Genomic DNA, 13000 nt, shown 5'->3' on the forward strand with positions numbered 1-13000 from the left:
AAGACTCTTTTCTGGGTGCTGAATGTCTTCACAGCCTTGGAAGTCTCTCAAGGAAGACAAGGCAAGACAAAACGTCAAGGCAAAACATGACCTTTTAACTTTCCGCTGAGATGTAATCCACTTTTCATGACAAAGAAAAACGTTGAGTTAATACAATACACGAGGCACAAAGAATCCAGCGTATCTACAATTTTATTAGAGGTAAAATGTGACATTTCTTATAAGGCGTGCACATATTTCACCTGCTTTAGAATATTTTTTAATTAAACTTTACACCGATTTGTTCCAGAACAGTGCACTGGGATAAGTTTGTTACGAAGCAAATTGGGCAAAAAAACACAAAGTTATGCCTTTTGTTATTTTATAATACATTTCACAGATGGGTCTCATTGGTGATCTGTGCGTTAACAGCCCATTTCTTCTTGTTTATTTCTTATATTATTACACTCATACACAGTTGAGCCTTTGTGGTTGAACTCACATAAAGTTATGATAGGTATCAGATAGGAAATGGAGTATGTAAGAGAACTTGTTTCGCAGCTTTTCTGCATGATGCTACGTGTTAATTCTTTCCTGGGGCAATAATGGAATACTTTATCTCTCTCTCACACACACATATCAGCAGGAAATAGGCTAAAATCACACACAGCAGTTCTTTGGTAATAGGGGAATAATACAATAGGAGAGGGTGTGAGGAATTACAGATTGTGTGCCAGATAATGATGTTAGATGCTAGATAACAGGATGTTGCTGACTAAATGTTCTGCTCAGGGCGAAAGAGGCTCTGCATATTTCTTAGTACCACTCTCTACCGTGACGACAGCTAGTCCATCATCCTCTGTCTCTGGATCATTAGTGTTATACATGCTAACCTCTCCTAACCTTTCAGCACCAGGCACCAGTTTCCCACCTCATCACCTGTTCAGGTCTCACGTGATCTGCCTGCTCAACCACTCCTCATCAGCCAGCGGTGTGTATTGAGGGCAGCCCGCATGTTCTGCATTGGCAAACCTGCAAACCTGCTGGCGACTATAACGCCGTATTAGACATACAGTTGCAGAGACTTTCATTTTTTATGGCCCCTGCTCTGCCTCCCGAGTCTGCTGTCGGCTGCAAAATGTGTTATGGTCGTGTCACTGTCATGTGCGCATCTGCACATGTGTTGCCTCTACATGTGGGAATATAATTAGCTTAACCTCTCTCCTTTACGTTGTGTGTGTGCATATGTGAGCGTGCGCGCGTGTCAGTGTGCAAGTGTGCATGTTCGCATACCAATGAGAGGGAGGTGATTTTGGGCAGTGAGGTATTTGTGTTAGAAAATAGGCGGGGTGGGGGAGTGGGGGGCAATAACATCCTGAAAAGACAGCAACCTCAGGGATACAATAGCTCCACTTGAAGGGAAAATAGAGGGGAAAACAGAGACTATTGCCCATGTTTATCAAAACAGTGCATTTCAGCGGGGGATCTCAATCTATTTTTCACCACGTTCTGTGAAGAAGATACGATGCAAACACAAAATCGGTTATTATTTTTTTTCAATGCATTAAAAACATTTATATCCTGAGGGACGTGTCCATTTGGCTAAAATAACCCATCTTTTTTTGTACTTGTTTTGTTTGCATATTGCACATTTGAGAGTACTGACTGATCAGGGGACATGATAATAATTATAAACTGAGCAGACAAAATTATTTTTGTAATATTACAGGATACTGATAGCTCACTCCCCAATATACAATCTGTTCAATCGCTGACTACAGCAAATCATGAATATATATATTATTTCCCCATATTATGATGTAAATTGTAGCTGTGACTAGTGTTAACGGCAGTAGTTTTTTTTTTTATGCCACCTTATTGATAACATGTGTACGAAATCCAGAGTCTTCGGTTTGGAGTTCACACATTGGTGGCCTTCTCACTCATCTCCCCCCTCGGCTGGTTCCTCTCCCAGCCTTGCCGAATGCGGATGAGGGTGCTGTGCACGCAGGGAAGCAGGAGGAGCAGCTTGAGCACCAGCACCACGGAAGGCACAATCAGACAAAGCATGAAGCCCGGAGGAGTGTACCATTTGTAGGTGGAGGGGCGAAGGAATTTATTCCAGCCGTAAATGTAGCCATGTGCCGTGCATATGAACAGAGTCAGGTGGCCGAGCTTAGACTGCGACAAAGATAAAACAAAATAGAATTAGTTTAGCAGGTGTTCGGTTGCTTGCTGAACTGGACAAAAGTGAACTTCATAATACATTTTGTCTGGACATTCTTATATTCTTCTTACATTTTATTAAATCTTATATTTTATATTTTATATTTGCCTTCTTATAATGTTAAAAATATATCCCGTCTTAACTTTGTCAGTTGACATCCCTCTCACTGAGGCAGCAATCAGTGCTGCTCTCTAGCGCTTCAGCTCATCTTAAAACGAAGGCCGTGTGTCTTTCTCAGTTGTGTGGAAATACTTTGAATTGACTCGCCAAGTATGAAAAGTCACCTTAATGCTGTAAGTAAAAGGATATTATACTGTTTGACGTAAAGCTAATGTCTGTTTTAATGAAGCTGCTTATGTGATGTGTACATGTTCTGCCATCTAATGGAACCTTGAGCTTGTGGCTATGACATGGAAAGCTGTGTCCTTCAAGGAATAACATCAGACATAAGTCATGAGGACACTGCTGCTAGGCAGCTATTGGAGTCTAGAAACTACGAGTCTAACGGTTTAGCAGGCAAACAACCAAGTAGTGCAATTTACACAATGCATTTTGCAATTCATATCAAAAGAAATGGAGGCTTTTGGGAATATCAACATTTTCTTCAGACATATTAAAAAAATACAAGAAAACTCTTCACAAAGTATCAAGATGGACTTTTGATACTGATAAGGTTAATTATGGGCCTGTTCCATTTAGATGGGCCAGGGTCCTGGTACTGCGCACTATGGCTCACTGGCATGATTGTGATACACTAAACACAGCTAGAGGACAACTATTTCCATCCATTACTCTGATTTGAAACGTCAAAATGGCTATGAAAAGGGCCTGTAGTCCAGAACATAATCCCTCCTTGAACTATAATGTGTTACTTTTACACTTTAGTTTTTGCTTTAATTAAGCCTCCCCCTTTTTTTCAGTTTCAGCTATGCTAAGCTAAAGTGTTATAGCAGCTCAGTGGTAGTTGCTCATTTACCATGCATATCGTACTGATGATAGTGATATCAGTTATCTTATCTAAGTCTCAGCAATAAATAGATTGGGCTTCAATCCTAGGTGGCAAACTATTCATATAAAAGTTTATTATCCTGTGTTATAACCTATGTTCACAAACTATGGTTTGTGTTTTTATGCGGCGGGGCGGGGCGTGTGTTTGATTGCTCTCTCCTCCCCCATGTGTTCCCTTATGTGTTTCAGGTGCTCCTCGTCCTCTCTGGATTGGCACAGGTGACGCCTATCGCGGTCATTTTGGCAGCGTGTGAGCTGTGTGCTGGTTATGGGCAGAGCTGTCCTCTCGTGTGGAGAACTCGACCTTAGTTTAATTGTGTTTTTTGGGTGTTGTCTTTAGGTTATGTTTTACTTTTGTAAATAAACCCCGTTTTCCTGTCCATTCCTGTGTTGCATCGCTCCTCTTGATTAGTGGTTTGACTGTATGTCACTCCCCTTTTCCCCTAGCATTTTGGGGGATGTAACACAGAGTGAAAGATACATCAGAGACACATGCATGCATACCACAAGGACATTAACAAGGCTTTCAATAAGGGGTTGTAACAGAAGTCCTGCTGTATAATTTGCAGGTGAATTTCAGGTATTTTTCAGTAGATTCACCTGAGAGTAGAAACATAACCTGTAAAACTGCCTTTTCTGTGTTTTTTTTTTTTTTGCTCATAGACCTGAATGTGGATGCCTGGATTTTTCCAATAAGCTAAAAATACAAATTATTTCACAGTCATCCCAAAATAATTGCTTTTACAGTACCAGTGGCCTTTGAGGCTCACTTATTGTTAATTACTTGGATAATGTGCCTCCATTTACATTTTTAGCATTTGGCTGCTGATGTCCTTGTCCGCTGCGACTTAGAGTAAGTGCAAACCGCCCAATGTGGAAACATTCAGATTAATGTGGTGCAGTAATAAACTGCCCCTGTAATGCTAATCAAGCATCTTATTTAAACAGTTTAGAGCAGCAGATCATTCTGCTGTGGGCATCAATGCGCGTTCCCTTGTCGACAACAGTGATAACAACTGCAACAAGAAGGTTTAAGTAAACTGAAGCCTGTTATTTTTAAAACTCCACTCACCAGATCATGACATCTCTGTCTCTGAGTCTCATTTGCCATCTGAGAGCTACCTTATGGACCTGACCTTTACACAAATGGGCCTGTGACCTGTATTAACAATCTTGCCCACTGGGGTTCATGCCAGGTATCATAATTCTACTTAATGAATAACTTAACATTTAAAATCCTGGGTTAAAGTCAGCCAGGCTTTAACTCGGTGTGCCGGTGTGAGGCGGTTAGTTAACTAAGCTCCGTGGAGACAAGTGCCAGTGACATATTGCTTCTATACTTTAATAGCTCTGATAAAAACTTGGAAACTCCAAACATAGATTATCACAAAAGCCCTAAACCCTGTTTTTACTGCTAGACTGATAATGCGTGCAAGTATAAACGTGAAGACAAGCAAATACATACACACATACAATAAAGGACTGTACTTTTCCAACTGTGCACTGACCTGAACAAAGCTGAACTCTCTCCAGCTGAGAGAGCCTCCCACAGAGGGCAGAGATGTTATTCCTAGCAGGACATAAAGAAAGAAGCCCAGGATTCCCAGCGCAAGGAACGAGTCGGTTCCCCATGCCTCAGTATTATCGAAGTAAAAGGGAGTGGTTTTGTTGTTCTTCATCTAAAGGGAAGGGAGTGAGGAGAAAGATTAACAGCTTTCTGTACATGTAATGTAAGCTTTATGTTATGCTGCTCTTTGAAGAAGGACATAGTGACACTGTGGTTATTTTAGACCAACTCGCTGTACCTCATCCACCACACGCGAAATGAGTTTATGTCTGGCAGAATATCGAATAGAAATGACAAATGTGTAGATGGCATGGAGAAAAGCGAAGCCCAGTGCGATAAGACCCATCTGCTTCCTGCACAGCATCCAGCGGTCCAGCCAATCAGGGAAGCGTCTGAAACGTGCAAAAGATGAGCTAGGCAAATTGTACCGATAGTGAACATTTTTGTCCCAGTTTGATGTCTGACCTGTACTTGGTCCCTCTGTAGAGCTGAATGAAGGCTGCTATGACACCAGGCAGGTAACACAGAGACAGCATAATGAGTGACACGATGGGAAACACCTGGAATATGGAAAATACAGACAGAACACACCTTTCGTAAGCAGTGCCAATCTGTGGGGGTCCAAGCAGACAAGGGCAAATCCTTACCTTGTTGGCCAGCGAAATCATGATTCGGAAGGAGATGTCTTTCCCCTGTTCAACATACGCGTAGATGACATCTCTAATGAGCAGATAGAAGAAGAAGAAGGCGGTGAGGCCGACAGCCACTCGCAGAGGCAGCCTCCACTCCGGGAACAGCTGCAGGGGAAAGTCCTCCAACTCTCTGGCCGCTGACAGAGACCCTCTATCCAGAACAGTGAGGCCCATTTTGGTGGCCACCTCAGCCACCGCCTGCTTTGCTTCTGCATTATTCCCGCACAGGTACGCCTGGGGTATGGTGATATATGTAAATATTAAAACTATCAGCAGCAGAAAGCTCTTTAAAGGTGCTATTGTCAAAAAAATACTAAACTGAAACTATAAATTGAGTTAGTCTGTTTCTCATTATTTTTTGATTTCCATCCACTATCTGTGCCACTGAAGGCATAAATCTCCTCACAAATAATAATAAAAAAAAAAAAATAATTTCCACCCAAACAACTGAGTAGTGAATGTTTTTGCACAGGTTTGTTAAATGGGAATACATCGTGTATTTGATGGAAGACTTTTCTTAATGCTGGTAACAGTTGGCACAACGGCACAGCCTATTTTTGTGTTTGAATAGTTGTCCCTGTTTTTGACCAGTTGGAGGGAAAGCATCGTTTCAGTTATCTGTGAAGTTTCAGCCCGTCCAAGTGTGAAATTAAAGGGTCACGTGGTCTATCAGTCATTAATTAAACTTTTTTAAAAATGTTTCCTCTCTTTAAAAATGCCTCAGAATAACAATAAAAGTATAAATACTTTTCCCCCTGCGGCATTCGACTTAGCCGTGCCTTTCTGCTGCTAATAAATGCTCTAAGATTGTTCTTCGATGACTCACCAGACTTGTTTGGAATATCTAGTGCATGGCTGCACCATGTACACCTACAGTGTCTGTCTATAGGATTACCCGCGTGTTGTTTTCCCTCCCAGTGCTGTTTCAGTAATTTCGAGATGAAACCCCTGGAAGAGTAGGACTATGTAAAAATACATGCACACTTTATATACATACGCCGCTCAATGTGTAATCCCATTTCCAGATCTTACCATGCTGAAGCTTATTACCACACTCAGCTCTGTGATAAGACGATTAAGTTGTTTGTAAAAGCCGAGAAACACCAAGAGCAAGGGAGAGTTAGGGAGAGGAAGAGCAGTTTGACAAGCATATAGTGAAGTCAGTAGGACTGAGCAGTTTTCCCCAGGTGTGTGTATAAGTGGACCGGGCAGCCAGCCATGTCTCTCTACATTACTGCACCAGTAACAGCAGGGGACGGCCGACAGACTAAATCTCCATCTGAATGTAAATGTGACAGAGCCACAGCCCCGCTGTGGATCTAATCAAATTGCTGGCCGGGGAATAGCACACACTTACAAGCATGAGCGTGTGGATATATACTGTAACTACACATTCACTGATGAAGACACACACATTCAACCACAGCACTCCTGTTCTCTCACAACTACCTGCTTTCAAAGAAATAGAGCACTGCAGTGGTGTGTGTTTGTCTCGTGTGTGCGCGTGTGTACGTATGAGAGTGTGTTTGGGTCCGTGTGTGCATGTATCGGGGCTTGTTTGTGTTGAAGTGGATTTGAGGCAGATTCAGGTTTGGTCTCCCGAGGTTCCAGTATGTTTGTGTTTCTCTTTGTAGCCGTGAATCGGAAGCCGCAATAAACACTGGTCGTTCGACTTTGTAGCACCACAGTGCGCGTCTGTTTGTTTGCGCATTTATACAAACACTGTCCTCGTTTTCTCTCGCATTGTTACGGGCAGACAGCAAAATCAATAATCAGGAGCAGCATAAATGAAATCAATTCTTTTTCCTAAATTCTTTCACGGTGCATGGTGAAGCTATCACCAAATATTACCAAGCCTGAGAGACACAGAAAACGATGGAAGCAGTTATTGTTGCCTGGTATAAAGTCAAATATTTCTCATCTTGAATAGATCAGGTTGGTAATAACCCCCCACACTCTCCCACTCTGTCTTTATATCTTTACTGTAGTCAACCAAAGTCTTCCTTAAGACTTTGAAGCTTGCTGCCTCTGTTTTGCCTTGATCCCACTGACATTTTTTAACAGATTCCTTACTTCAACTCTCGTCTCACCTGTTTTCCTGCCAGGAGTCCATTCTGCAGGGCCCAGGCAGACACCGTATTAAAGCCTTTCACCACGGCCGCTTCAGGGACCAACCTGAAAAACACACATCAAGGACTTTACTTGCAATTGTTTCTGTCTACAAATACTCAGACGGGGAAGGAAGAAAATGATGGGAATCAGTGTTTCCACTTCAGCAGAATAGACGCACAGCAGGCCAGGGCCGCTGCAACCCTACAAATTTCTTCATTCCTTTTGGAGTCTGTGGAGAGTTTTGATGTCTTATTCTCAAGGTGGTGTTTAGGAACACTTTCCCAAAACAGTGTTATTCTCACATGTAAGACACCCTACATTTGTGCACCTACTGTATATGGAAAAATATTTTCAACAACAGACCAGGATTTGTTTGGAGAAAGGTTAGGTTCTTTCTGTAAGAGGCTTTCAAACGTAAAACCTTTCCTAGGGGAATAATTTACTTGCTTAGTGTGTTCATGAAAGAGACAGCTTTCTTTATTTTCTACAGGCATCTGTTACCTCTGCAAGTAGACAGCGTTGGCTTCTGGGTACATGCCTTTCTTCAGGTTGTTACTGAGATCCACCAACACCTTGAAATCATCCCATCAGAAATGATAAAGAAGAGGGGGAAAAGCATGAAGTTATTATTATTATTATTATTATTCAATTATCTTGTCTCCAATAAGACTTTCACAAAATGGATGTTTTGAGTCTGCTGAGTTATTACCCTCCTTTTCAAGAGTAAATGTTAAAATGTTTAAATGGGTGTCATTTTTTGCGTACATGCCACTGTTGCATGTGATAAACTTTGTGTTTTCTCTTTCAGCCGGTTCGTGATATTTCCTCTTTGTCCTCGCTCTGTGCCTCGGCGTCAGACTAACGCGTGCGATCTGAGCTTACTGCCCCCAGCAACTGGCTCATTGTGTTCTGTGTGCAGTTTCTCTGTGCCTATCTCTTCTCTCTGCTTCCCTTTCACCCCAATCTCTCAAGTCATACTGGCACCCTCCCCAAATCTGGTTCTACTGGTTAAAGGGCAGTTTTGCTTGAGGAGGGAATATCAGCTTTCAGTAAGGTGACGGTAAGTTCACGGCCTTACTAGTTGTACGTAAAGTGCCCTGATGAGACGTGTGTCACAAAACTCAGGTAAATAAAACAGATTTGACACTAAAGAAATAGTTGTTTTCTTATTTTTTATGTTATTATTTTTCTGTTTAAAGTATTTCCTATCTGTATTATTTGAGCATTTCACTACATATATATATTATTCATTTCTTCTTCTTCTTGTTCTTCTTAATTATTATTCTTATGTTTAAACTTAATGCATTTTATTCTCTTGAACATTTTTAATGCCTGCAGTCCCATGGAATGCAACTTTTATTGAATATTGCGGTTTAATAAACTAATAACAAATGAGAACATTATTATAAGTTGTATTTAAGTTATGTTGTAGGCAGCATAATTGCAAATTACACAGTAGCATAACCATTTCAGAATGACTGTCAAGACATTAGTTGGGGCTCTTATGAAGGTACTACAGTGCATCTAGAACATTTTTCTGGGTCTCCCCAGAAACTAGGATCTCCAATGATAATGTGAGTTGTTATCAGTAATGAACCTATCACTAGTGTGTAAAGCTAAAATGTAATTTCAAAAATGTAAAACAGTTACTGAGAGAAAATGTAAAGAAGGAAGTTGGAATAACAAACGGTAAAAACTAGGTTGCACTGTACGCTGACAGAACTACTCACAAATCAATTATATGTGCAACATGTCAAACAAACTATTTTGTAGCAACACTTACCTCATGTAATGCCGTAACTATTCCATCGATACGCTGACTTTTTAGAGTATTAGCTCAGATAAAGATAAAGAATTGCCTAGGAGCAAAGCGTATCCTGATAAAATGTCGGTTCATTTGTTAATATTTAATTTCCTGAACTGTACCTTTGTGTTTCCAATTCACTTTAAATCTTGATCTACCTTTTCTTTAAGATGAGGTGTCAACATCTCCAGAAATTTGTAGTGCTCCCTGTGAACACAGATAAATATCAGACTGGCAGACCGGGCCGCTGCTTTGTGGTCCATCACCTGCACAAAACACAATGTCCTGTTAGGATACGAGGTTGTCAGCTACAAACACACAACTTTTTGTACATTTTGACAAAGCTCACATTCCATGCCATGTGTTTTACCTGAGCTCCCAGAGGCAAGGGGCCACAGCTGTGAGGTCTGCGGCTGCCGTACACCACCCTGTAGCCGCACTGGAGCAGGCGCTGGCCGAGAGAGCGCCCCAGGTCCCCGGTCCCAAAGATACACAGCAGATCTGGCTCAGGGGCAGCTGCTGTGTCCAGAGGACACAGTGACACACTGTTTGGCCTCATCTCCTCTGACATGTCAGCTGCTGCTGTCAAGTTCGCACACTGAGTTTGAACTGGTCAGTGTTCGATGCGGTGCAGTTATATTGCCGTGGAATCTGAACTCTACGCTGCCTATCCCCTCTGATATAGGATTTTTAGCCTCTTTGACCTTTTCACGAGTGTAATAGTGTGTTGTTTATTACACCTGTAATCATCACCTGACATGAGGTGCATGATTGTGCAGACATTCTTTATTTAACTGTGTATTGGTCACTAAAATATGACTCCATATTTTTTTACTATTATTACTTGTACGTTCTAGAGATTGAATAATACTGCAGGACTTTGAACTGTAAATGATCTGCATGTGAGCAATCTGCTCTTTGAAGCTGTTACATTAACCTCAGATTCACATGTCTGAACATTTTATCTCATCTTAGAAACACAGAGCGCTTTATCTCCTAGTTCAGCCTGAATTTGACGTTCACAATGGGGGGAAAAAAAAGAAAAAGAAAAAAAAGCTCATGTTGCTGCTTTCCAGGGCTTCCTTATTCTATTTCTTCTGTTTCTACACAAGACACGATGTCATGTGGGACATCCTGGCCCACAGATTCATTATCATATCAAAACCTGCCGTTCCTACCAAACGACCGGGGAAGAGAATCTGTGCAAATTTAGTGTTCATGTCCCCATGCCTAAAACATCTGCAAGGCTGTGACACGAACAGACTCAACAGAGCAGACACTAAGCTTGGCACACACTGCTTTACTTTGTATCGATGCACGGCTTTGCTTGCAAGTGGCCGTGTGTGTGTGTGTGCAATGAAATAGGTCAGGACGATCAGAGATGAATAGCGTCTCAGCTGTGATCCACAGCATCTGGGGAGTTGTCTCTGTGGACAGGGAGACTACCTGGCTGTAGAAATGACACACGGCATCACATCAACTTTACCGACTATTTGCACAAAAACTCACTCCTTGCCATAAAAGCGGCCTCATTGAAATCACAATATACATAAACATAGCCAGCAGTATTTATGGCAGACAGGCAGAACGTTACCTCAGGAGCTTTTACAGTCAAGTCCATAACCAAAGCATTAATGTCTACCTGGGGGGATATCGCAGCAAAATGAGAAATCATTTTATGCCTAACCTTTAAGGCATTCATTCACTTGTAGCACTGTTAGAATAGACCTGATAGCAGATCCACTCCGATGACTCATTTACTAGCTCTGCCTCCGGGACAGCTCTCTTTTCTTGTCTTCTTCTTTCTTTCCTTCTCTCTTTGTCCCGTCACATCGACACTCCTCTCCTCTCCAGAGTCTCGAGCCTCTTTCTTTGGCTCTCTTTACTCTCTCACTCATTAGTTCCTACCTTATCCAGTGTTTCTCTAAGTTAATAAATATTGAACCTGCTGAGTAAATTCAGCTGGAGCTGGCTGTAATTATGTCGTCTTTGACCGGGTTCTGTCTGTATAAGAGAGAAAGGAAGGCATATTAAAACAATAGCTGAAGGTTATCAGTCCCCGTTCCTCACGTATTCAAACGGGGGGAGGAGCACTGTTAATGACGCCGGCCTTCCCCTCGTGATTCCAACAAGATTTTGGTCGTGGCTGATTTGGCTTCACATGTTCCAGAAATTCTCGAGCACAGGGGGCAGCAAATCAGCCTCAAGTGGCTGCTTCCAACAAAAGAAGAGGAACAAGCTGTGGTCTAAGAGGATTTATTGTGTCACACTGCTGCCAAACAAGACAATCTGCAGTGTCTTCTGCATGGCTACCAGTATACATAAGCACTGTTACTGTAAATTCCCTTGTGCACGAGTATGCAATTTTCTTTTTACAGATCCAGTGAATGCTTTTTGCTGATAGGATAGCAGCCATAAGCAAAACAGGGTTCGACATTGAAAAAGGATTCTTAACACTGTCACATATTCTAAGTTGCGCTGTTGCCCACCTGTAAATTAAAGTGTGAGCTCTGTTTACCTTGTACAAATCTCTGAGACATATAACTGTCTTTTTATTTGTTGAATCTTCCTCCGTGCTCATGGGCAAGTTGCTAACTTTTTGAATAACGGAACAACTTTGCAACCAGCGCCACCACGACCGCAGTCTGACCAAACCAGTCAGTCAACAGCAATGGTGTGGGCGATTAAGTTAAAAGGTAATTAAAATTCCCATCCAGCTCAACTACGGTTGTTCATCATTCCTGGCTGACCCCTTTATTCCGTTACATAAAATAAATAATTTAACCAGCTTCAAATATTAGAACGACAATTCAAGCATTAAACGTAGCTATTCCAGTCTAAACCACAGAAACTGGTGGAGCTTGTAGAGGGTGATGAACTGCCTGGGACATGCTTTGCCTAGGAAGCTAAAATTAGCAAGTGTGTAGTCCAAAGTTTGTATATGTAGCATGACAAGCAACACACAGAAAGAGAGAGCGAGAGAGAGAGAGAGAGAGACCTATAAATGTTTCTTCAGTACTGGAGCCCTAATGTGCACACCCAAAAACACCTTTCGACATTTAACGGTGATGCGCTCTGGGACATGTTTACATCAAACATATGCTGAACCGCCACTTTATAAATGTCAGGGTGGAGGTGCAAATTACTGCTCACGTGAAAAACCTCTGTCGGTGTTTATGCGTGTGCATGCATTAAAAACAAGCATACAGTGAACTCTGTACGATTCTTCTGCGAACTAAACAGACCAAAGTGATGAATTCTCATTTGCAGCTCCTCCTGAAACTAGAGTGAAATACTGTGCAGCCGAGGTTCAGCTCCTGAGGGGAGGCTCCAGCTGTTTCCAGCTGTTAGAAGGATATGAGGTACAGTTGTTAAAGACAGTTTTCGGTCGTTCCACGCTGTTACAATGGAACCAGAGGAGCCTACTGGATACAGGAGTTCTGAGGACTTTCTGTTATAAGATGGCTACTATGGTAATGCATTACATATGAGATTTTAGATTGAAGCTCTGACCGAGTGCAGGTTTTGAGGTTGTTGAAAAGGGAGACAGCGTGAAAGGCAGAAAGGTACTGTATATACAATGAGACACAAAGACAGGGAAACAGTGAGAG

At 41.9% G+C, this 13000-nt stretch overlaps 1 protein-coding gene across 1 annotated transcript; it reads right to left on the reverse strand.

Annotated features, from left to right (window-relative positions):
• Nucleotides 1-1871: 1871 nt before the first annotated feature.
• Nucleotides 1872-10944, reverse strand: LOC311509856 (metalloreductase STEAP4-like). Its single transcript, XM_084575296.1, has 9 exons — nt 9760-10944; nt 9548-9655; nt 8087-8157; nt 7564-7648; nt 5429-5707; nt 5247-5341; nt 5020-5173; nt 4723-4893; nt 1872-2160 (listed from the first exon to the last, which is right to left on the reverse strand). The coding sequence occupies exons 1-9, from the start codon at nt 9958-9960 to the stop codon at nt 1900-1902; spliced, it is 1425 nt and encodes a 474-aa protein (XP_084431422.1). The 5' UTR covers nt 9961-10944; the 3' UTR covers nt 1872-1899.
• Between the last annotated feature and the right edge of the window lie 2056 nt (nt 10945-13000).

Source organism: Chelon labrosus, assembly GCF_963514085.1.
Source record: "Chelon labrosus genome assembly, contig: SCAFFOLD_306, whole genome shotgun sequence".
In the NCBI taxonomy this organism is placed as follows: domain Eukaryota; kingdom Metazoa; phylum Chordata; class Actinopteri; order Mugiliformes; family Mugilidae; genus Chelon; species Chelon labrosus.

Excerpts from the sequence above, each read along its gene's own strand:
- LOC311509856 (XM_084575296.1), bottom strand. The coding sequence starts at position 9,960 with ATGTCAGAGGAGATGAGGCCAAACAGTGTGTCACTGTGTCCTCTGGAC. Across the intron at positions 8,158-9,547 it reads CACCTCATCTTAAAGAAAAG|GTGTTGGTGGATCTCAGTAA; the intron begins GTAGATCAAGAT and ends GATGATTTCAAG. Across the intron at positions 5,342-5,428 it reads TGATTTCGCTGGCCAACAAG|GTGTTTCCCATCGTGTCACT; the intron begins GTAAGGATTTGC and ends TCCATATTCCAG.